The sequence below is a fragment of the Hippichthys cyanospilos genome, chromosome 1, assembly GCF_059441005.1.
Source record: "Hippichthys cyanospilos isolate Australia breed blue-spotted pipefish chromosome 1, RoL_Hcya_1.0, whole genome shotgun sequence".
Taxonomy (NCBI): Eukaryota; Metazoa; Chordata; class Actinopteri; order Syngnathiformes; family Syngnathidae; genus Hippichthys; species Hippichthys cyanospilos.
Genome location: NC_142369.1, coordinates 345947 through 367180, shown reverse-complemented (window position 1 = coordinate 367180; position 21234 = coordinate 345947). Strand labels below are relative to the sequence as shown.

At 59.2% G+C, this 21234-nt stretch overlaps 2 protein-coding genes across 7 annotated transcripts; both read left to right on the top strand.

The window, feature by feature from the left end:
• The first annotated feature begins 6 nt into the window (after positions 1 to 6).
• On the top strand, positions 7 to 15547 carry slc12a6 (solute carrier family 12 member 6). 6 transcript variants are annotated; one of them, XM_088431032.1, is made up of 26 exons: positions 7 to 160; positions 3131 to 4029; positions 5577 to 5671; positions 5763 to 5888; positions 6804 to 6902; positions 6973 to 7027; positions 7240 to 7370; positions 7442 to 7683; positions 8147 to 8463; positions 8534 to 8701; positions 9120 to 9218; positions 9574 to 9631; positions 9698 to 9872; positions 9952 to 10070; positions 10161 to 10259; positions 10321 to 10440; positions 10664 to 10768; positions 10827 to 10995; positions 11080 to 11275; positions 11465 to 11634; positions 11821 to 11952; positions 12036 to 12143; positions 12249 to 12272; positions 14149 to 14393; positions 14793 to 14926; positions 14998 to 15547. In XM_088431032.1, the coding sequence occupies exons 2-26, from the start codon at positions 3822 to 3824 to the stop codon at positions 15087 to 15089; spliced, it is 3486 nt and encodes a 1161-aa protein (XP_088287158.1). In that variant the 5' UTR covers positions 7 to 160; positions 3131 to 3821; the 3' UTR covers positions 15090 to 15547. The 6 variants fall into 6 exon arrangements, with proteins under 6 accessions (XP_088287158.1, XP_088286986.1, XP_088287072.1 ...); XM_088430860.1 differs by having other exon boundaries at positions 6756 to 6902; XM_088430946.1 differs by lacking the exon at positions 12249 to 12272 and having other exon boundaries at positions 6756 to 6902.
• Positions 15548 to 16101: 554 nt separating this feature from the next.
• abce1 (ATP binding cassette subfamily E member 1) lies at positions 16102 to 21200 on the top strand. The gene is made up of 19 exons (XM_088432545.1): positions 16102 to 16315; positions 16856 to 16972; positions 17059 to 17144; positions 17203 to 17300; positions 17371 to 17488; positions 18309 to 18446; positions 18505 to 18574; positions 18642 to 18738; positions 18831 to 18920; positions 18992 to 19113; positions 19258 to 19382; positions 19738 to 19834; positions 19905 to 19964; positions 20027 to 20085; positions 20273 to 20383; positions 20454 to 20596; positions 20652 to 20774; positions 20834 to 20945; positions 21025 to 21200. The coding sequence occupies exons 2-19, from the start codon at positions 16870 to 16872 to the stop codon at positions 21070 to 21072; spliced, it is 1800 nt and encodes a 599-aa protein (XP_088288671.1). The 5' UTR covers positions 16102 to 16315; positions 16856 to 16869; the 3' UTR covers positions 21073 to 21200.
• The last annotated feature ends 34 nt before the right edge of the window (positions 21201 to 21234 follow it).

Sequence of the window (21234 nt, the reverse complement as noted above, 5' to 3'; positions counted from 1 at the left end):
GGCGCGCTTCGCTTCCCGCCGGGACAATAAGAAGCAGCGAAGGCGAGCGCGAGGAGCCGGCCCCCTTCCCTTCCATTGGCGAGCGAGCGAGCGAGCGAGCGAGCGAACGAGCGCGGAGCCGGACCGTCGACGTCGGCCCGGCCCGGCCCGGCCCGGCCAGGTAGGAAGGAAGGAGCTTTGCGCGGCGGCCGGCCACGACGCGCGACAGTTGCGACGCGGCGTGGTAGGCTCGCTCGTCGCCGGCCGGCTAACGTTAGCATGCTGATAGCCAGCCCGAGCCCGAGCCCGAGCCCGCCGCCGGAACCCGCCGCCCCGGGCTGCTCTCGTCAAACGCGGCGAGCCCAAGGACGGCGGCAGTGAAAAAGCGCGCGAATGACCGCTTTCCACTGTCCGCGTCTCCCTTTGAAAACGACGAGCGGCGGCGTCTCACCTTTTCAAAACGAGTGGCTCCTTTTTAAAGGGGAAGTCAATCCGCAAATGGGCATTCTCGACGCACACCTTTGCCCTAATATGGACTGCGCGCCCCCACCCCCACCATTACCTGCCATTCTAATTGACCATTGCGCTTGCGCAATGACGGGAAGGTATGCTATCGCCGGCGGCGGCCATTTTGCCACCGGCTGACGTCGCGGCGCTCAGCGCCTTTTCGCTTTTTGTCCCCTGAACAATGTTGGCCAAGTCACTTCCAAACTCCAGTGCCTTATTTGTGACTTATTGCGCTCGTGACCTACATTCTTACTGTTTGAAACGCATTACCATCGTATGACTTTTAGATCACTCTCGCCACCATACCCGCAAATCGAGATTTGCCAAATTCAGCTGATTACACATCGGGTGAAAGATTGGCTCAAGCCTCAAACGGCTACGAATTCTCAATTTTCAACTTCATCTGCGGAATGCGGCAGCAATCTCCGTCACGAGCTCCTGATGTCGACGGGGCGTCCCTCGGCGACAAAACGAATCCTCCGAGAATCCTCCGCGTCTTTCCTTTCCGCCAACTTCGCATTACTATGGCGCCTCTCCAATTGCTTTGGCAAATTACCGCTCCTATTTGGCAGAGTGGCCAGCTTTTGAGGTGTCGCGCGGCCGAATTCGATTCTTCTTTTCTTTATCCGTGACGCAGCGAAAGTAATGGGCGCGTGTCCGCCTTGTGTGCGCGCGTTGCTGCCGTCTGCTGCTGCTACATTCATCTCTGCTGCAGTAGATACTAATCAGCAAGCAAACGTCGGACTTTTCTCCTCCCATCTCGCCGTGTTTTTGGCCAATTTGCAACTTTGATCGTATTCTGCAAAAGCAATATTTGTGAGAATGCTACGTTGAAACCTCTTATACAACTATGGGATTGACTTCCCCTTTAAGGGCCGTTTGCGGGTCCTCACATTAGCACGTAATAGATCAATCTTTGACACGCTGCTTTCGAAAGCGATAGCAAAGCCTGATTGGTGGCAGATTTCTCATTTGCTGATTAGGAGCTGCAAAATGAACGCGTGCATCCGCTGGAGGTTTTTGTTCCGCAAGGTGTTGGTCACAACCCCCGCCCACACGCAGCCGTTTCCGTTCCCAAAACAAGACCGAGTGGTAGGCGAGTTAAAAAAAAAAAGAAAAAAAAAGGTAGGGCTTCCCGCCGTCTGCCTTCCCGGTCGCGCGGCAGCCGGCGCAACCGGTCGGGGCCGCTTCTTTTGTCCGCCCCGAGTCGACCCCGGTTATTCTTTCACCCGCTTTGTGCCCGTGCCCGAGTGAGTCATGGCTACGCGCTCCGCAGCCCGCTAGGGCGCGGCCTTAACCCGTCGGCCGCCGGCCCGCTAAAAACGGACGCCTAACGCCGGCGGCAAAGGCTCAGTAAGCGCGGATCTCAGGGCCGATGCAGATTAGCGGTAGTCGAGGAGGACCGTAAGCCCCGTTTGGAGCCGCGTGGTCGCCGAAGCTCCGCCGGAGGCGGGGGAGTCCATCGGGTAACCCCGGGGTCACCGGTGCTCTTCCGGCCCCTTTGGAATGCGTCTCAGTGGCGGCGAATGAGTCGAGAAGGAGAATCGGCCTTTGCGTCCAAATGATTTCGTGAGCATTCCTGGCGACTTTTGCAAACAATGAGTACTGTGCACGCGTGCGACACTTGGCTCTTAAAACAGTCGGCTTCATCGTAGCGAGGGCTGCGCGATTATGGCCAAAATAATCATCGCGATTATTTTGGGCAATATCGAAATCACCGTTATTCATCAACATGTCTATTCATTGCCCTCTCTTTTAACAAGCAGTTTATAAACAAGGCTTCGAGGCTTGATACGCACTACTACTAATAAACTCAAATAAATCAACAAAACAAATTCACAACGCATGGCAAAAACTTGGCACACAGGGCAGCACAGCTAACTTACTTGCTGAGTGCAAACTAGTGAAAAAAATACTACTAAACACATGATTTACTGTGAAGCAAAGTTAAATCAATTAGCAGTCAAAATGTCATTTTCGCTCTTTTCAAACCAAATTTATTCCAATTTTTTTTCAGTGGGTCTCAATTGACAGCTAGCACTGTATACGTTGGGAATCAGGTGAGAAACGCCATTCAAATGATAAATCGAGGATAGTGAATGCAGTAATATATTCGGTTCAGAAAAGTTGATGTTTTTGTCATGCAAACCTGGGAAACAATGCCCCCTAGCGGTAGGATGGCAAAGTGCTTGATTTGACTTTTAATTGGAAAAAACGTGCGTGCTTGACATTTTCAGTGTTAATATCGCAGAGGATCGGCGTAATTAATCGTGGCAGCCTATATCGCCATTAAAATTGCATTCATTGCGCATCCCTAATAAGAGCTCAATTGTGGGTCAAAAAGGGCCCACCCAATGGTTTAGAATGGTCTGGGACGTTTTATACACAACCACCCAAGACATGGGTAGTCCTTAGAAAAAAGATAAAACAAGCCAGCAATTTGCTTCGTTTTTTTGTTTGTTTGTTTTTTTTTTACCCACAGTTGGGTTATTAAGAGTTCTTTTTAGAGTGTGCTGTCTTTGGCCGTTTCAGACGATTAACTTGTTGTTTATAGTGTTTTGGTTTTTCATTCTTACTTTCTGTCTTCTCCCATGTTGTTGTATCTCTTTCTCCAATCCTTGACCCTTGACCTTAACCCCAGCAGAAACCCCCCCCCCCCAAAAGATTGGCCCACAACAATTTGGTTGGATAGAAAGTGTCGCATTTCATCTGTTAATGGACAACACATAATCTGTCATTTGTGAAAATTTGATTGTGGCAGCAGTCCTTATTCTTTTCTGCGTGAAAGCAGAAGACGGCTTCTCTTTTTCTTTGCGCCCGCGTTGGAAAGCGTTTTACTTGATTTTCGAACCTCTGGACCGAAGCGGTAGATTTGTGGAAAAGACTGGTGCGTTTTACGTCTTGGCTTGCCCGCGCAAGTCAAAATAGAAGGCGCAAAAGTTTGCAGGAGGCGTCGCTGCCTCGCGTGACCTTGCGCCGGTCCTTCTTTGGATTACCGTCGTTAAAGCGTGCCAAATCAATGCTAAATACAAGGATCGCTCCTTGAGGGCAAAATAAATAACAATCCCGCGATTGGATTCATCAGTGTGGATGATCTAAATATTGGCTAGCGAGCGGCCCGAAGGAAAGCGCCGCCCGGCCTCTTGCTCGCTTCTGCTCGGCGGCGACCGGTCGCGTCGCCTCGATGGAGAATGGCCACCGGGAAAGAGGGAATTATTCCGGCAGCGAGGGAATTATTCCGGCAGCGAGGGTCAGCTAAGCGCTCGCTAGCCTAGGAGCCCGCCTGCCCCTTCTCGACCCCCCCCACCCTCCCCCCTTTCCCGGAGGGCTTCGCCATGACGTCCGTCAGGTTCACCGTGACGCCCACCAAGGCGGAGGACCACCCCGGGCTGTCGGACACCTCGCCCGAAATCAGCTCCCGCTCGGGCGCCCGCGTGCGCTTCGGCTCCCGGGAGAGCGTCAGTCGAAGCGAGCCGCCCAGCGACGCGTCGGCGGCGGCCGGAGGCGACGACGAGGCGCCGGACCGCGCTAACGCGGAGCAAGGTGAGCAAGCGCCGCGAGTGAGAGTGGCCTCCTCCCGGGGGATCCCGACCCGCGTTCCGGAATGGACGGGTCGTCCGCGAGCAAAGACCGGGCTTTGACAATGTCGCCGTTCCTCAATTGCCAGGAACATTTACGCGCCGCCTTTGATCCCTCGGGCTGCGCCCCATCACAAATTGAAAAGCAATTTTTGCGCCCTGGCTTGCGTACGCGCGCGGCCGGCTCGCGTGCGGAGGCCGCGCTTCAATTCCGGATCCGGCCCCCCCGCGCGGCCTTTGCGCGTCGTCCCCGTTCCCGCGTCGGCCTTCTCCGGCCGCTCCGCTTTCGTCCCGCGTTCCCCAAAAGGTTTATTGGACGCTCGGAATCGGCCTTACCGCGCCTTCGCGAGCGCGAATGGCGGCCGCGGTTCAGGGCGGGCTCGGCGCGCGTGAGAGCAAGCGGCTAAGAAAGCAGTCGCTCCGCGGGTGGACTTTTTTCGGGTTTGGGAAAACGCTGTCGGCGTTGACCTTTCAGGGACGTTTGCGGCGGGCCGAGCCGGGGGCGGGCAAAAAGCGCCGGCCGGCACTTTCACTTCCCCGCTCCAAAGGACAAGCGGTACGTGTCGGCCGCTCGGCCCGTGCCTTCGGTGGCCGCGCGATGAGCTTGCGGGAGGAGGAACTGAGCCGCTTAATCCCACCGGGCCCCCGCCCCCGCCCCCCACGTGCTTAAGTGGCCCGCTTAAGGGTGTGCTGAGCTCAGCTGGAAGACGCCTGTCATTTGATCCTCTTTTGTTTTTACCCTTCCGCTTATTTGACAAGCTGTCAAATAAGTCACACGACCTCCGTCGTTTTCATCGGTCGAAACTCGCCGCTGATGGAAATTGCATTTGTGTCGCATGAAGGGAGCGGCCTGTTTCGAACCGTCCCGGGGGGGCGGGGGGCGTTTAGTCGCCTCCCGTCAATCGAAAATGACAGCCCGGCTTCCGCTCGCGTGCCGTCTGCAAGCGGGGCCGCCATCGGGGCGAGCGACAAAACCTTCGGATGGAAAAAACAGGCTGATTTCGCGACTTCCGCGTCGGTCGCGATGCCGCGCGTAGAACGGCGTTATTGCTTTGACCTCCCTTTGAACTCATCGTGCCAGGGATGTCTTTTCACCGACATTCGATCCCACGTATCGACGCTCGTTTCCCGACACTTATGCAACGGAACGCCTTGAAAATACGTCCCCGGTATCGAATGAGCGGAATATCCCAACAAAGTGGTTTTTAACTATGGACGTCTCGTCCGCTGTTCCGCCCTTCGCTTGGCTTCTTGATATTTCAAATGACAAAGCATTTGAAGCCGTCCCATGTTTTTCCCAGCCCTAATTCCGCATGCGGCGCGAAGCCCGTTGCTAAAGCGCCAGTGTCGCGAATTCCGCGTTTGTGGCGAGGAGCGATTGGGACCCCCCGGTGACCCGACGACGGCCCGCGCGAGCGGGCGCGGGCCCGGCATGGCGCAAGAGTCCCGGAAAAGGGTCGGGCTCCCGGCGTTGTTAGCGGCCTTCACGTCCGCCGGGCTTCGTCCTCGCAGGCGACGGCAACTCCAAAGTGTCCAGCGTGTACATCAACAACAGCCACGGCGCGGATGACGACGACTTCTACGACCGCAACCTGGCCCTGTTTGAGGTCGGCGCTCGCGGCGCGCGCCGCGCCGGCCGCCGCCGGCCGCCGCCGGCCGCCGCCGGCCGCCGCTCGATTCCCGCCCTTCCCCCGGCAGGAGGAGATGGACACGCGGCCCAAAGTGTCGTCCCTGCTCAGTCGGCTGGCCAACTACACCAACCTGATGCAGGGCGCCAAGGAGCGCGAGGAGGCCGAGGGCGACGGCGACAAGAAGAAGGCCAAGGTACCTCCGCCCCCTGACCGAATGACCGGACGCTGCCGTTTGAAAACCAAGAGGGATGCCGCGGCATCCGGGGTATTCGGCGGAAGGCGTGTCAAAATCCTCTCCTCTGATCGCAAAACCTTTTAAGCGCGCTTGCCATTCAGTATGTTCTGTGGCCCGCCCGCAAAATCTTTGCCGGCTTTTTAGCTGTGCTAAGGTCCCTTCCGGTGGCCCTAGCGGTCTTGCCGGGTTCGCAACGCTCCGGATGCGCTATTAAACCCTCTATCAATCAGTTTACGGTCAGCACCTTGTGAGTTATGTATTACACACCATATAAAAACTGCAAATATGAATTTGAACGAAGCTGATGAAATCTTTGCTCCCCGCCTGAGCCTCCCCCGTCCGGAACAATATACGCGTTGTTGGAAACTTTTTTTTTTTTTTTTTTTAATGTGGAAGTGTTGCGAGTTAAAAAAGTAAATAAAAAAGGAAATATGACTTCAAGTGTGGCCCACTGGACCCAAACCTGGAGGGGTTACTTAAAGGGACCATGTGTAAGATTTTCAGAGTCAAAAGGAATAAACGAAATGATTATACATTTCCAAAAGTTGCAAATAAATGCGTTCTGAACGACCAGCGGTATGTCCGAAATAAGACGGTAGGTCCATGAACCGACATGGCCGTTGTAAAGCGAACACGCGGTCCCTGTAAAGGGGAAGTCCCGTCCCAACGTTCTCCGCAGTAAAATACGGGTGCCGTGAGTGCGCGGCAAGCAGCGAAACGCGGGGCGGATTTCGCCGCGTCGACCGGAAAGCCGTCTTCAGACCGGCGGCGCGCGCAAGGTCCGATGTTTTGAGGCTGACCCGCTTGCGCTCCGTCCCTCCACAGTCGCCGCGCATGGGGACCTTCATGGGGGTCTACCTGCCGTGTCTGCAGAACATCTTCGGCGTCATCTTGTTCCTGCGCCTGACCTGGGTGGTGGGGACCGCCGGCGTCCTGCAGGGCCTCTGCATCGTCCTCATCTGCTGCTGCTGCGTGAGTGGCGTTTGGCGCGCGGCGCTCGGCGGAGGCGCCGCCGCCCCCACGCCTCCCTTTGTCCCTCCAGACCATGTTGACCGCCATATCCATGAGCGCCATCGCCACCAACGGCGTGGTTCCAGGTATTGCCCCGACTCGCGTCGGCGCTCCTCCCTAACAGATCAAAGGCGCGCTCGGTATTCCCGGATCCGCGTCGGTCCTCGCCGATATACAGTACGCTAGCCGTTTTCCCGTATGTGCCACGGCGGCCCTCGCGTTAGTCGGCGAGGCGATTTCCGTCGGATGGATGGTTGCCGCGTGCCCACTTCTCACTGACTTTGGCCCCCGCCCGCAGCCGGCGGCTCCTACTTCATGATCAGCCGCTCTCTGGGTCCGGAGTTCGGGGGGGCGGTGGGTCTGTGCTTCTACCTGGGAACCACCTTCGCCGGAGCCATGTACATCCTGGGAGCCGTGGAGATCCTGCTGGTGAGCGAGGCGCCGGCCGCTCCGTCCCCGTCCTCCCGAGTCCCCGCGCTCCCCCTTTTCTCCTCCTCCAGATGTACATGGCGCCCGAGGCGGCCATCTTCGGCGCCGAGGGGCCGGAGGGCGAGGCGGCGGCCATGTTGAACAACATGCGCGTCTACGGCTCCGTCTGCCTCCTCCTCATGTCCCTGCTGGTCTTTGTGGGCGTCAAGTACGTCAACAAGCTGGCCTCCGTCTTCTTGGCCTGCGTGGTGGTCTCCGTGGTCTCCATCTACGTGGGCGCGCTGGTCTCCGCTTTCAAGCCGCCCGAATTCACGTGCGTGGCCCCGCCCCGTCGCCGCACGCTCGACATTTCTCACACCTGCCATTGTTGCGTCCGCAACTTTAGACTTTCCGGGGGGGAGAAATTTGCCGGGGAATGAACGAAAAAACACCTTCGCCCGTAGATACACATTCATCCGATATTTTTCGCTTTTTATTCAAAAGCCGACACTACGTGTCGAATGTCAAATCAAGCGCTTTGCCATCCTACCACCGGGGGGCAATGTTTCCCCCACGTTTGCATGACAAAAGCTTCTGCTTTCCTCACCCTTATGTATTATTTACCGCTTTGAAATAGCGTTGACTTTCTCGCCCGATTCATCGCCTCGCCGACAATTTGAAAAATCGGTAATAATTGGGAATAATTTGGGTTTGAAAGGACCCGAAAACCATTTGAAATATCCTCCCGGTTACGGATTGGAGAGTCAGCAGCAGCAAAAGTCCGGTCCTCTTTGCAGGATCTGCCTGCTGGGAAACCGGAGCATCAACGGGCACGAGCTCCCGGACGACCAGTGCGCCAAAACCGTCCCGCTTCCGGCCAACCGGACGCTCGGCGCCGACGCTTCCGACGTCTGGCCCCCCCTCCCGACCGACGCCAACGCCTCGGCGCTCCCGACGCCCGAGCCCGCCCCGGGGCCGGGGGAGAAGACCACGTACTTGTGGAGCCGCTTCTGCCAGAGCGCCGAGCTCAACGCCTCCTGCGACGACTACTTCGCCGCCAACAACTTGTCGCGCAAGCGCGCCATCCCCGGCCTGGCCAGCGGCATCATCTCGGGTAAGGCGGCCGCCGGGCCGCCGCCGCCGCCGCCGTCGGCCGTGACCCGACTCCGCCCCCCACCCGGCAGAGAACCTGTGGAGCTCGTACCAGGGCAAAGGGGACGTGCTGGAGAAAGGTTCGGCGGGAAACCCTTCCCGGGAAGCGCGCTCGGCGCCGGCGAGGCAGCCTTACGTCTTTGCTGACATCGCCACCTCCTTCACCCTCCTGGTGGGAATCTTCTTCCCCTCCGTCACCGGTAAACGTCTTCCCTAATAACGTCTTCCCTAAAAACGTCGTATCCTTGCGCCGGCCGGCGCACCGGATGGAAATGATCGCTTCTTGCGAAAAATCGACACCTTTCATTTTTACACTCGCCATCGACGCGAAACCACATCACGGGCGCGCTCCATTTTCTGGCGTCGGCCCCGTGACGGCGGCGACCGGCCGTGGCCCGAGAGCCCGCGCGATGTCGTTTTCGGCCGAGCGCCAAGTATGCCTCGACGTATTAGTTCTTCGTGAACGATGGTTTACTTGGCGGATGAAAAATGTACCAAGCGGCCAACGTGTTTGTTGTGTAAATTCCTGGAAGTATCTCTTCACCCGTCTGCGTAAAAGAAAAGAGCGGCGTCAGGCCCGAGCTGGTTGATCGGAAGGGCTTTTCCTCTTGTCCTCAGGAATCATGGCCGGTTCCAACCGGTCGGGGGACCTGAAAGACGCCCAGCGCTCCATCCCCATCGGGACCATCCTGGCCATCCTCACCACCTCCTTTGTCTGTATCCTCCCGAGAAGCCTTCGCGTACGACTCTTCCCTCCCGGATGGAAACGTTCTCTTCCGAAGCCGCCCCCGAAAGAGTTGGCCAGGTCTCGTCGTTGCGCCGCCCTTCCCGGCGCGCCCGCTTTTTCCGCCGGGACGCGGAAGGGCGCTTTGTCCCGACATCTCCGCTCCTCTCGGCCTTATCTGTACGGCGCTCGTATCGGTGGGTCTTCAAAGGGGGCGAAAGGTGTTTGTTTTGTTTTTTTGTCGGACCTGTATTCAATCATAGCGCTGCGATCCAAATGGCAAACGGCGTAATAACAGCGAGATTGGCGTTGGTGACGCTCACCTTTTCCTGAGCTCCCTCCACGCAGACCTCAGCAGCATTGTTATATTCGGCGCCTGCGTGGACGGCGTGGTCCTCAGAGACAAGTGGGTCCCGCCCGGCGCGCGCGGGCGCGCCACAGAGACGGCGTTGACGTTCGGGGCCCGCCGCAGGTTCGGAGACTCGGTCCGAGGGAATCTGGTGGTGGGCACGTTAGCCTGGCCCACGCCCTGGGTCATCGTGGTGGGCTCCTTCTTCTCCACGTGCGGCGCGGGCCTCCAGTCCCTGACGGGCGCGCCCAGACTTCTGCAGGCCATCGCCAAGGACAACATCATCCCTTTCCTCCGGGTTGGAGCGGCCGCCGGGTCGGCGGGCGTGGCGCGGCGCGGCGTCTGACGCCTTTGCCTTTGCCTCTGCCGCGGGGCAGGTCTTCGGTCACGGCAAAGCCAACGGCGAGCCCACCTGGGCGCTGCTTCTGACGGCCCTCGTCGCCGAGCTGGGCGTCCTCATCGCGTCGCTGGACCTGGTGGCTCCCATCCTGACCATGTGAGCGTCCCCGCCCGCCCGCCCGCCCGCCGGCTGGCCCGCGGCGCGTCGCGGCCGCCCACGGTCCCATCGTCTCGCTCGTCCGTCCAGGTTCTTCTTGATGTGCTACCTCTTTGTCAACCTGGCCTGCGCCCTGCAGACCCTCCTGAGGACGCCCAACTGGAGGCCGCGCTTCTCCTACTACCACTGGTGCGTCGTCGGCCGCCGCCGTCGGGCCGCTCGGTCTCACGCCGCTTGTGCTTGTGTCAAGGAGCTTGTCGTTTTTGGGGATGACCATCTGCCTGGCGCTCATGTTCATCTCCTCCTGGTACTATGCGATCGTCGCCATAGTGATCGCGGGCATGATCTACAAGTACATCGAGTACCACGGGTATGTTGCCGCGGCGTTTAGCGTTGCTTCACGCGCGCCGCCGCGCGGTCGCCCTCGCGCTTTTGCACGCTTGCCCCGAACGAAGGAGCGGCCCCGGCCCCGCTCTTCGAACCCGGCCGGCGAAAACGTTTGGAAAAGTCTTCCGAACGAACCAAACCGAGTCGTCGCGGCGATTCGTCCAAAACGACCAGTCTTAACTTTGTGTGGCGCGCGTGTGATTCAGAGCGGAGAAGGAGTGGGGAGACGGCATCCGCGGGCTCTCGCTCAGCGCCGCCCGTTACGCCCTCCTCAGGTTGGAAGAAGGCCCGCCGCACACCAAGAACTGGAGGTACGCCAGCCGCCGGCGGCGAGCCTGGCGGGCCGGGTTCTAAGAGGACGCCCCGCAGGCCGCAGCTCCTGGTTTTGCTCAAGCTGGACGAAGACGCGCACGTCAAGTCTCCTCGCCTGCTGACCTTCGCCAGCCAGCTCAAGGCCGGGAAGGGCCTGACCATCGTGGGCACGGTGGTGCCCGGCAACTTCCTGCATAGCTACGGGGAGGCGCTGGCGGCCGAGCAGGTCCGTTGGCCGGCCTCTCTTGAGTCCTCCCTCCCTCCGCTCCGCGCGCAAGCTGACGGATGACGGGGCTCTGGCGCGCGTCAGACCCTCAAGCTCCTGATGGACAAGGAGCGGGTGAAGGGCTTCTGCCAGTGCATCGTGGCGCAGAAGGCGCGCGAGGGCATCAGTCACATGATCCAGTCCAGCGGCCTGGGCGGCATGAAGCCCAACACGGTGGTGATGGGATGGCCTCACGCCTGGAGGCAGAGCGAGGATCCGCAGTCCTGGAAGACCTTCATCCGTGAGTCGGCGGCTCAGCCGAGCCACCCGGAGCACTTTCGAATCATCGCTTCCCCTCGAGACGAACGGCGGTGCCATTGATTTCTTGCAGCCTCCCCGCAAAATGATTTGCGACGTCGTTTTAGTAGCAAAAAAACTTGAAATATAGCGTTTTGTTGATTTGAAAACAGCTTCTGGATTTATTTTACAGACACGGTGCGCATCACCACGGCCGCTCACCTGGCCCTGCTGGTGCCCAAGAACATCTCGCTGTTCCCCAGCAACAGCGAGCCCTGCGCCGACGGCTACGTGGACGTGTGGTGGATCGTGCATGACGGCGGCATGCTCATGCTGCTGCCCTTCCTGCTGCGACAGCACAAGGTCCCGCACCTCTCTTGGTTGTTCTGATTGTTTATCGATTTTTTTTTGGCGAGTTTGAAAGTGAGAGCTACTTCTCCGCCATTTGAAGGGCCACCGGTCCCGAAACGACCGATTCGCTCAAAGCGTTTTCATTTGTTCCTTCTATCGTTTGACCTTGTGATACGATGTCGTGACTTTGCTTTCAAGGTGTGGCGCAAGTGCGGCATGCGCATCTTCACGGTGGCCCAGATGGAGGACAATTCCATTCAGATGAAGAAGGATCTGGCCACCTTCCTCTACCACTTGCGCATCGAGGCCGAAGTGGAGGTCGTGGAGATGGTAGGGCCGGGCGGGGCGGGGCGGGGAGGGACTGCGCTTCGGAGCGGCGCCCGCAATGACGCCTGTCTGGCGGCCCCGCGCAGCACGACAGCGACATCAGCGCCTACACTTACGAGCGGACCCTGATGATGGAGCAGAGGTCGCAGATGCTCCGCCAGATGCGGCTCTCCAAATCGGACCGGGAGCGAGAGGTAAGGCCCGGGGCGTCCGGGCCGGCTGGCGAGCCCGCCCCGCCCGGCTCCTAAAAACTCGCCATGTCGGTTCGGTCCTGGCCCGCCGGCGGCGGATTCCCTCAGCGGGTGCGCTGGAGTTTTGACGACGTGAGTAGCCTGTCCAAGTAGTCCGGCGAGCCGCTTGAGCTCTTAGCGCCCGGGCCGCGGTCATGTCGTCTAAGAGGAACGCTTTTGCGCCTCTGGCGGACGTCACTGCGCGCCACTGCGGGCCGTACGCTGCACTTGGTGACATCTGCCAGCTACTGGAGATGTCGCTAGTAGTAATAGCAGCGGCGGCCGCACTCGCGGCAATGAGACAAGTAGCTGCCGCCATCTTTGTCAACGCTTTACTTTCATTTGCAGCTGTTTTTTTTTTTTTCCCAGTCGAGGCGAAATTCCTCAAAAAGGCTCCATTTCTCCAGAAGGCTTTTTTTTCACTCTTGCACTCTGCTTCAAGTGGCCTTCCCAAACGCAAGTTTTTGTTGTTGTTTTTTTAATAGAGATTCGGTCATGTTGCCACTACAAGCACACACAAATGTCATGCCAGGCGTGAGGCATACGGCCCGATTTCCCCATTGGCAGAGCTGGGCTTACAGCTTACACGCTTAGGGTTAGCTCAGTGCTTCTCAGTTATATTTTGCTCGTACTTTCCGCGCCGACTATAAATATCTCTGACAATGTATACCTAAAACTGCATCCTCTTCAATATTAACAAAAGAAAAAAACTTTCAACAAGTGTTTTTTTACTTTTGACAGTGTCAATACAGGTTAGTCTAAAAGAGAAAACTATTTGGAAACCCTCTCGCTGCTCAAACTCTAATTATGATCAATAAAAGTTGTTTAAACGTCCATAAAACTGTATCCCTTTCAACATTAAATAGGAAAAAAATAGCATTAATCAAGTTCCAACAACCGTTAGCTACTTTTTTACAGCGTTTATACAAGTTACAGCTTAGTCTAAAACTGAAAAAAAAAGTGCATCAAGGTGCCTGGAATGCAACATTTTATTTTTTTGCGGCAAAAACAAAGGCCTTTCCCAGGGGTCATTCATACCCCCCGGCATCGCTTCGCGCCCCCCGCTATTTGAGAAAAAGCGGCTTAGCTCCACGCAGCGTAACGTTCATGCAGTCGCCGGCTCACCGCTCAAGGCCGTGAGAAAGTCGCCGCCCGTTTCGCAAAAATCCGTCAGAGGCGCGACGGCCACGCGTCAATCGGACGTCGGTCGGATTTCGGGCGGTCTCGGCCGGCGCGGGCTCTGGAAATGGGGCCAAAGAAGGATGGACTAAGCGCTCAAGCAGCTTCCCGCGTGGTTGGCGGTCAATGCTAGAAGTAGACGCCCGGTCCTCAGCGCGTGCTGCGGGGGGTCAAGGCGTGAGCCCGTATCACATTCTGACAGGCGTGATAATCATGAGCAAAAACACAAGGCTTTGAAAATCACGCCTCTGTATTTTTTCCAGTTTCTTTTATTATGGAGCAAACTACTGAATATTTGCTACGTTAAGAAACGCGCATCAGTTCCGAGAATTGGAAAGAAAAAAAAACCTCAGCAATCGCCAACGAAATAATTTCAGAGGCGGCCCGCTGAGTCATCTGGGCCAACTCGCCAGACTGAAAAAGATCCCTTGAAGCCGCGGTCCCCGACCGCCGGCCCGAGGACCCGCGCCCGAAGCCGCGACGTTTCGGAACCGCTTTAGTTTATACTTTAACGGTTCGTTCGTTTGTGCTTTGTTTTTGGCGCCGCCTCTGGCCGCTGTTGACATTACATTTGTCGTGAGGAACGACGGTGACACTGGCGTCCTTGTCTCTCTGTGGAATGCGTCCCGCGACCACGAGCGTCTGTACTTTCTTTGTAATGCGACCACACGGCCAAAATAAGTTTGTTTGTTGATAACGTGCCAGCTAATGCGTTAGCATCTTGTAAAGCGGCGGTAAAGCGCCAGCTAAGCCGGGAGCTGACTCCGCCCTCTCTCGTCCGGCGGCCCAGGCCCAGCTGGTCAAGGACCGCAACTCCATGCTGCGACTGACCAGCATCGGCTCGGACGAGGACGAGGACGCCGCCGACGGCGGCGAGCGGGAGCGGGCGGCCGGCGGCGACGCCTCCTCCTCCTCCTCGGAGCGCCACCGCCGCGTTCAAATGACCTGGACCAAAGAGAAGGCCTCGCAGTACCGGGCCGCGCACTCGGGATGCTCCACGCCCGAGGGCTTCAGGGACATGCTCAGCATCCGCCCGTCAGTATGCCCCTCTCTCTCGCTCTCAGTCTCTCGCGCGCGCGCGCGCGCTTCCACTTGGGCCTGACGGCCGCACGGTTGGATGTGGCCTCAACTTGAAAAAAATGAGCCGCAAGAGCACGAGGGTCAGGGCGGCGTAAAGGGATGCGGCGGGCCTTGGCGTACGACGTGCCAGAGACTCAAACGGAATATTCCGCCGCCGAGTTTGACGTTTTAGCCAGAAAGTCAGATGAGCATTTAGCGGGCCTCCAGTTTGTGTGCCTCCATTTTTCTAAGGCTAAGATGCCAAAGTGGGCAAAAACGGACGAGGCGGGACACGCCGCAAAACAGGCCGCAAAACAGGCCGCAAAACAGGCCGCTAAACAGGCCGCAAACCGTCCCGTCTCCTTTGCCTTCCAGCGACCATTCCAACGTGAGGAGGATGCACACGGCGGTCAAACTCAACGAAGTCATCGTCAACAAATCCCACGACGCCCGGGCGGTGCTCCTCAACATGCCGGGCCCGCCCAAGAACCCGGAGGGCGACGAGAACTGTATCCTTATTCGGAAGGGGGCGCGGGAGCGGAAGCGCTTCTCTCCCCGTTGGACTTGACCGTCGGAGCAGACATGGAGTTCCTGGAGGTCCTGACCGAGGGCCTGGAGCGCGTCCTGCTGGTCCGAGGCGGGGGGAGCGAGGTCATCACCATCTACTCGTGAGGGGGGCGGCGGCGCCCGTCCCGGCGCGGAAAACGCCGTCTTTGGTTTCTCCGGCGGCCCCCCGCCTTTCCCGAGACGTCGCCTTTTTCCGGCTTGGCGCTTTCATCTCGCCGAGGGTCGCCCGAACGCTTCTGATTCCGAGCCGCGTCGTGTGCATGGATGCCGGCCGCTTTTTCGTTTGTTTTTTGACCGACCGGATCCCTCCTCGTTCCGCCGCGGGCCGCGTCGGTGACGTGCGGCTCGTCGCGACCCGCTTTTTCTTTCTCTTGTTCTTGTTCTCAACGTTTCGCGTTACAGTGCAGGGATTTCTTTTTGTTTGTCCATCCTTATTTAATTGCCTGTACAGACCACGACAGAGATTCCACGATGTATCTTTTCTTTTTTTATGACACAAATCTGAAATGAGGCATACAACTTGTTTGCTCGACCGTTTTGGGAATAAATTGATTTAGACGAAACGAATGGTAACGTTTCCCTCGGGAGTCACGCGCGAAACGATTGATGAGGGAACTGCGACGCTTCGGATTTCAACTTGTCCTTCCGGACCGCATTCAAGTCGTGGGCAGCGTTTGAGCTGCCTTGTCCCACCGACTTTTTGGACTGCGTTTGAGCTGCCTTGTCCCACCGACTTTTTGGCCGTATCGAGGGGCTCCCCTCTGAATCTGTGGGTCGTGACCCCAAGTCTCCTTCGCGGGGCTCACCGGATGACGTTCTTCATTTCGAATAGGAGGCGATTTGCTAGGCGAGTTATTTATATGTAGTTATGATATCCGGATGTTATTTATAACGGATTGTATTTTTTTTACAAAAGAAAACAATCACCTCACGAAGCCCTGTCCGGCGTACGTCACCCAGGCCACCCCGTAGAAACGTTTCTGGCTACGCCCCTGCTCATCCCGGATATGCTTCATGTTTGTCCATTCGGCAGAGAGATTAAGCTCTTTTCCCACTTACAAAAGACCCGTCTTCATCTAGATTAATGTGAAAGATGAGAAAAGAATACGACCCGGTTCCAGATGTGGGAATCCTCGTCGCTTTTCGGTGACGTCACCGGTAAGGCCGACGCGCACTATTAGCGCGACGGCCGCCATCTTTCCGGCCGGCATCCAGGAAGGGAACACGTTGCACGGGAGAACTTTTTTCTTTCTTCTTTTTTTTTTTTTACCTTGTGTTTGCTCGTCCCCCCTTTCCTTCTTCTGAATCCGGATCGGTTGGACCAAAGTGGGGTGAGTGTGCGTTTTTGCCACCGCGGCCATTCGGTCGGGTGTCGGGCGAGGCGACGATAACAAGCGAGGGCCGCGCTCTCAAGCTAAATGCTACACGCTACGCGCCGAGGCGACAACCGGGCGCGTAGTGCGATGCGCGCCACATCGTGTGTGCTTTCGTGTGGGTCGTCCCGATGAAGCGCGCTCCGGTCGGCGAGCCCGCTGACTTGTGGCGCATCTCCGGCTTCGGGGCGAGGCTTTAGGCTCTCCGTTTCAAATGACGGCATCGCCGCCTCACAAGCGGAGGTCTTCTCATCGGGCCGTGGAGTTTGCACGTCCTCCCCGCGCCCTGCCTCTCGTTAACCCTAACCCGTCCCGCAAAAGCACGCGTCTTGGGTATCCCGGGCACTCGACAGAGGCGTGTAGCGTATGGATGCGAATTGGCGTCCGTGTAGCCTTCCGTTGGCTGGCGACCAATCCAGGGTGCCCCCCCTCCCACACTCGTGGCGGCCCGCTCTTGTACTCGCGCCCCGTCAACGTCCCGTCGCTCCCGTTCCTCAGCTCGGCGGCCCACCATGGCGGATAAAAACACCAGGATCGCCATCGTCAACCACGACAAATGCAAACCCAAGAAATGTCGACAAGAGTGTAAGAAGAGCTGCCCGGTGGTGCGCATGGGTGAGTGAGCGCCGAGGGGGGGCCGCGGCGCGGCCGGGCCGGGCCGGGCCGGGAAGGGAAGCCGACCTCCGCCGGCCTTTCGGCAGGCAAGCTGTGCATCGAGGTGACGCCGCAGAGTAAGATCGCGTGGATCTCAGAGTCGCTTTGCATCGGATGCGGCATCTGCATCAAGGTAAGGCCGGCTTCCCGCCCGATCCGGTCCTCGCAGTGACCCGGCGCCGCCGTCGCAGAAATGTCCCTTTGGGGCGCTCTCCATCGTCAACCTGCCCAGCAACCTGGAGAAGGAAACCACGCACAGATACTGCGCCAATTCCTTCAAGCTGCACCGGTACGTGGCCTCGGGCCGGGCCCGCGTGCCGTCCCGGCTTTCAAGACGGCGCCCTTTCCTCTGCGCGCAGGCTGCCCATTCCCAGACCGGGAGAGGTTCTCGGCCTGGTGGGGACCAACGGCATCGGCAAGTCCACGGCGCTCAAGATCCTGGCGGGCAAACAGAAACCCAACCTGGGCAAGTTTGACGTGAGTTCTCGCGCACTAGTAGTAGGGACGTACCTCCAGGCGGGCGGACTTCTCTGTCAAGGTGGGCCCTTTCTGGCTTCGTCGCCATAAGTTCCAAGAGGGTGAATTTTTGGGCTGTCTGGAGCACCCTGCTCGGGACAGGTCGAACGGGTTACCGTTTGGTTTTTTTCTTTTTGAATGTGCCTCGGTAATTTGGTCGCGCGCCAACGCTGGCGAGCGGTCAAAAGATTCCGCGGCGCCGTCGCGGCGAGGGAGGCGTTTCTGAGCCGCGTGAAGGAGAGAAAAAAAATGCCGCCGTTTCATTGCTGCGTGCGTGGCTTGCACTCTGCGTTTGCGCTCGGATGCAAAATGTCGCCCGTTGCTTTCGAGAAAGATGTTAAGACTCGCGTATTTTCCATTCGCGGACGCACCGACGAGTTTTTGTCACGCGTAGGCCGCAGAGGACTATATTGCCGGTGACGTCAGACATTTGCACAGAGTGGTTCACGGAAGTTTTCTTTTTTTGCCTTCGTTTTTATTCCGAACTTATTTTCTCACAGCAACAGCACAGACCGAACGCGCCTGCGCGCAAAGAAATGAGAGCGGCACCAACACGGTTTCACGGCGGGACTATTGCGCCAACGCATTCCCAATAGAGTTTACTAGTGCGGAGCGCCCCCCGGCGGCGAGTAAGAGAGCAGTCCAACTCAAACGAGACACTCCGTCTCCCCCAATAAAACCGAAACGCGGAAACGTAGGGGCGGGAATTTACGGGAAACGCGCAGAAGTGCGAGCCTGGCGGCGGAACTGCCAGTCAAGGCGCTTTGCCTCGGCGTTCCAGAATCCCCCGGACTGGCAGGAGATCCTGACCTACTTCCGCGGCTCGGAGCTGCAGAACTACTTCACCAAAATCCTGGAGGACGACCTGCGCGCCATCGTCAAGCCGCAGTACGTGGACCAGATCCCCAAGACGGTCAAGGTAAGGCGGCGCCGCCGCGCCCGCTTTCGCACTCTGGCCCGTGGCCTCGTCCGCGCAGGGGTCGGTGGGCGCCATCCTGAGCAGAAAGGACGACATGGACACGCAGGACCTGGTCTGCCAGCAGCTGGGTACGAGCGCGGCCGTTCCGCCCCGCGGAAAGTAGGCGTGGCCATTGCTTGTCTTTCCGCCGGGCAGATCTGAGTCACCTGCGCGAGAGGAACGTGGAGGACCTGTCGGGGGGAGAGCTGCAGCGCTTCGCCTGCGCCGTGGTCTGCATCCAGAGGGCCGACATGTAAGAAAGGCGCCGCGCCGACCGGCCCCGCGCCGACCGGCCCTGCGCCGACCGGCCCTCCGCCGCCGTCTCACGCCCGCGCCCTCCCGCAGTTTCATGTTCGACGAGCCCTCGAGCTACCTGGACGTCAAGCAGAGGCTGAAAGCGGCCATCACCATCCGCTCGCTCATCACGCCCGACAGGTGCGCCCGCGCGCTCGGCGGAAGGCGTCGGCGCCGCCGCCGCGCAAACTTTGCCCGTTTTGCGCCGGCAGGTACATCATCGTGGTGGAACACGACCTGAGCGTGCTGGATTACCTGTCGGACTTCATCTGCTGCTTGTACGGCGTCCCCAGCGCCTACGGCGTGGTCACCATGCCCTTCAGCGTGCGCGAGGGTAAGTGCGAGGCCGCGGACCCCGCCGGCGAGGCCGCGGACCCCGCCGGCCAGGCCGCGGACCCCGCGGGCGAGGCCGCGGACCCCGCCGGCGAGGCCGGCCTCTCTGGGCCTCTCTGGCTCCTGACGCGCCGTCTCGCCGCAGGCATCAACATCTTCCTGGACGGTTACGTCCCCACGGAGAACCTGCGCTTCCGCGAAACCTCCCTGGTCTTCAAAGTGGCCGAGACGGCCAACGAGGAGGAAGTCAAGCGCCTTCGCCACTACCAGGTGGGTCCGCTCCTTCAAGCTCCGAGGGGCGGCCAAAACGTGCGCGCCCGTGCCGTCTTGGTCTACGTTCGCACTTCGCCTTTCCAAACAACTGCGACCCGTGCGTGCGCGCCGACGGCCTAAAGGTGGCCACCGTCTGCGTTTTCTCCGAGTAGCGCGGCCGCCGGCCCCACGTCTTTTCCGCCGGTTAGGGTTAGTTGAGATGGGGAAAGAAAGGGAGCGCGGCAAAATTTAGCGCCGGCTCCCTCCGTTGTGTTGCCTTCGCCCGCTCCGTCCGGGTTTTCCACCCGTAAAAGGTCGGGCTCCAAGTAGCGTGCGGATCACGATTGCCCTCATTCGGAGCCCGCCTTCACAGTATCCCGACATGGCCAAGACCATGGGCGAGTTCACCCTGGAGATCAAGGGAGGAGAGTTCACCGACTCGGAGATCATGGTCATGCTGGGCGAGAACGGTACGCCCACGCCTGCGCCGCGCCCGCCCGCTCGGTCGGTCGGCGTGACGAGCCGCTCGCGTGTGCGCAGGCACGGGGAAGACCACCTTCATCAGGATGTTGGCCGGAGGACTCAAACCGGACGGCGGAGGTGAGCGGCGCTTCCGGCGCCCGCCGGCTCGGGCCACTGACGCCCGCCTTTGTCTCGGCCAGGTGACGTGCCCATCCTCAACGTCAGCTACAAGCCGCAGACCATCAGTCCCAAGTTCAAGGTGCGCGCGCTCGTGTCTCGCTCGGCGACTTGTACTAAGCCCCTCCCTCCCGTGGGGGCGGGATGCCGCCCATCCAGCCCGATCTCGCGGGGGGGGGGAGGGCGGGCAGGCGGGCGGACTTCGGGCCGTAGCGGCTGTGACGCGCGCCACCCCGGGTCCGGCGCTCACGTGTGTCGGCGTCCCTCAGGGCAGCGTCCGGGCTCTTCTGCACGAAAAGATCCGGGACGCCTACACGCACCCTCAGTTCATCACGGACGTCATGAAGCCCATGCAGATCGAGAGCATCATCGACCAGGACGTAAGCGCGCCGAGGCCTGTGAGTAGCGCTCGCTCCCTCGCCCGCTCACGCCGCGTCGCCCCGCCCTCAGGTCCAGAACCTGTCGGGCGGCGAGCTGCAGAGAGTGGCGCTCACCTTGTGCTTGGGCAAACCGGCCGACGTCTACCTCATCGACGAGCCCTCGGCCTACCTGGACTCGGAGCAGCGTCTGATGGCCGCCAGGGTCATCAAGAGGTAACCCTGCGCCCCCGGGCCTGCCTCGCGCACCTCTCACCCCCTTCCCCGCCAGGTACATCCTGCACGCCAAAAAGACGGCGTTTGTGGTGGAGCACGACTTCATCATGGCCACCTACCTGGCGGACCGCGTCATCGTCTTCGACGGGATCCCCTCCAAGCACACGGCCGCCAACACGTAAGCGCCGCCGCTCGGTCCGCCTCCCCGGCGAGTTCCCAGCGCGTGGCGCCCCTCAGTCCGCAGGGGCTCCTGGCCGGCATGAACCGCTTCCTGTCCCTGCTGGAGATCACCTTCCGCAGAGATCCCAACAACTTCCGCCCGCGCATCAACAAGCTCAATTCCATCAAGGTACTTGCGTCGAAGCGGACCCCCGCCCGCCCGCCCGCCCGCCCCCCAAAACCTTGAGCCCGCCCTGTCCGACTCTTAGGACACGGAACAGAAGAAGAGCGGGAACTACTTCTTTCTGGACGACTAGCCGGCCGGGGAGAGAAAGGAAGGAAGGAAGGAAGGCGCGGCGGCGGCGGCGGCCGTGTCGTCCACCCGTCCGCTTCCAGCTATGACATCTACGCATCCATCAATAAAAATGACGTTGACAGCTCAAAACGCCTCGCTTGGGCTCCCGGGCGGATGACGGAGG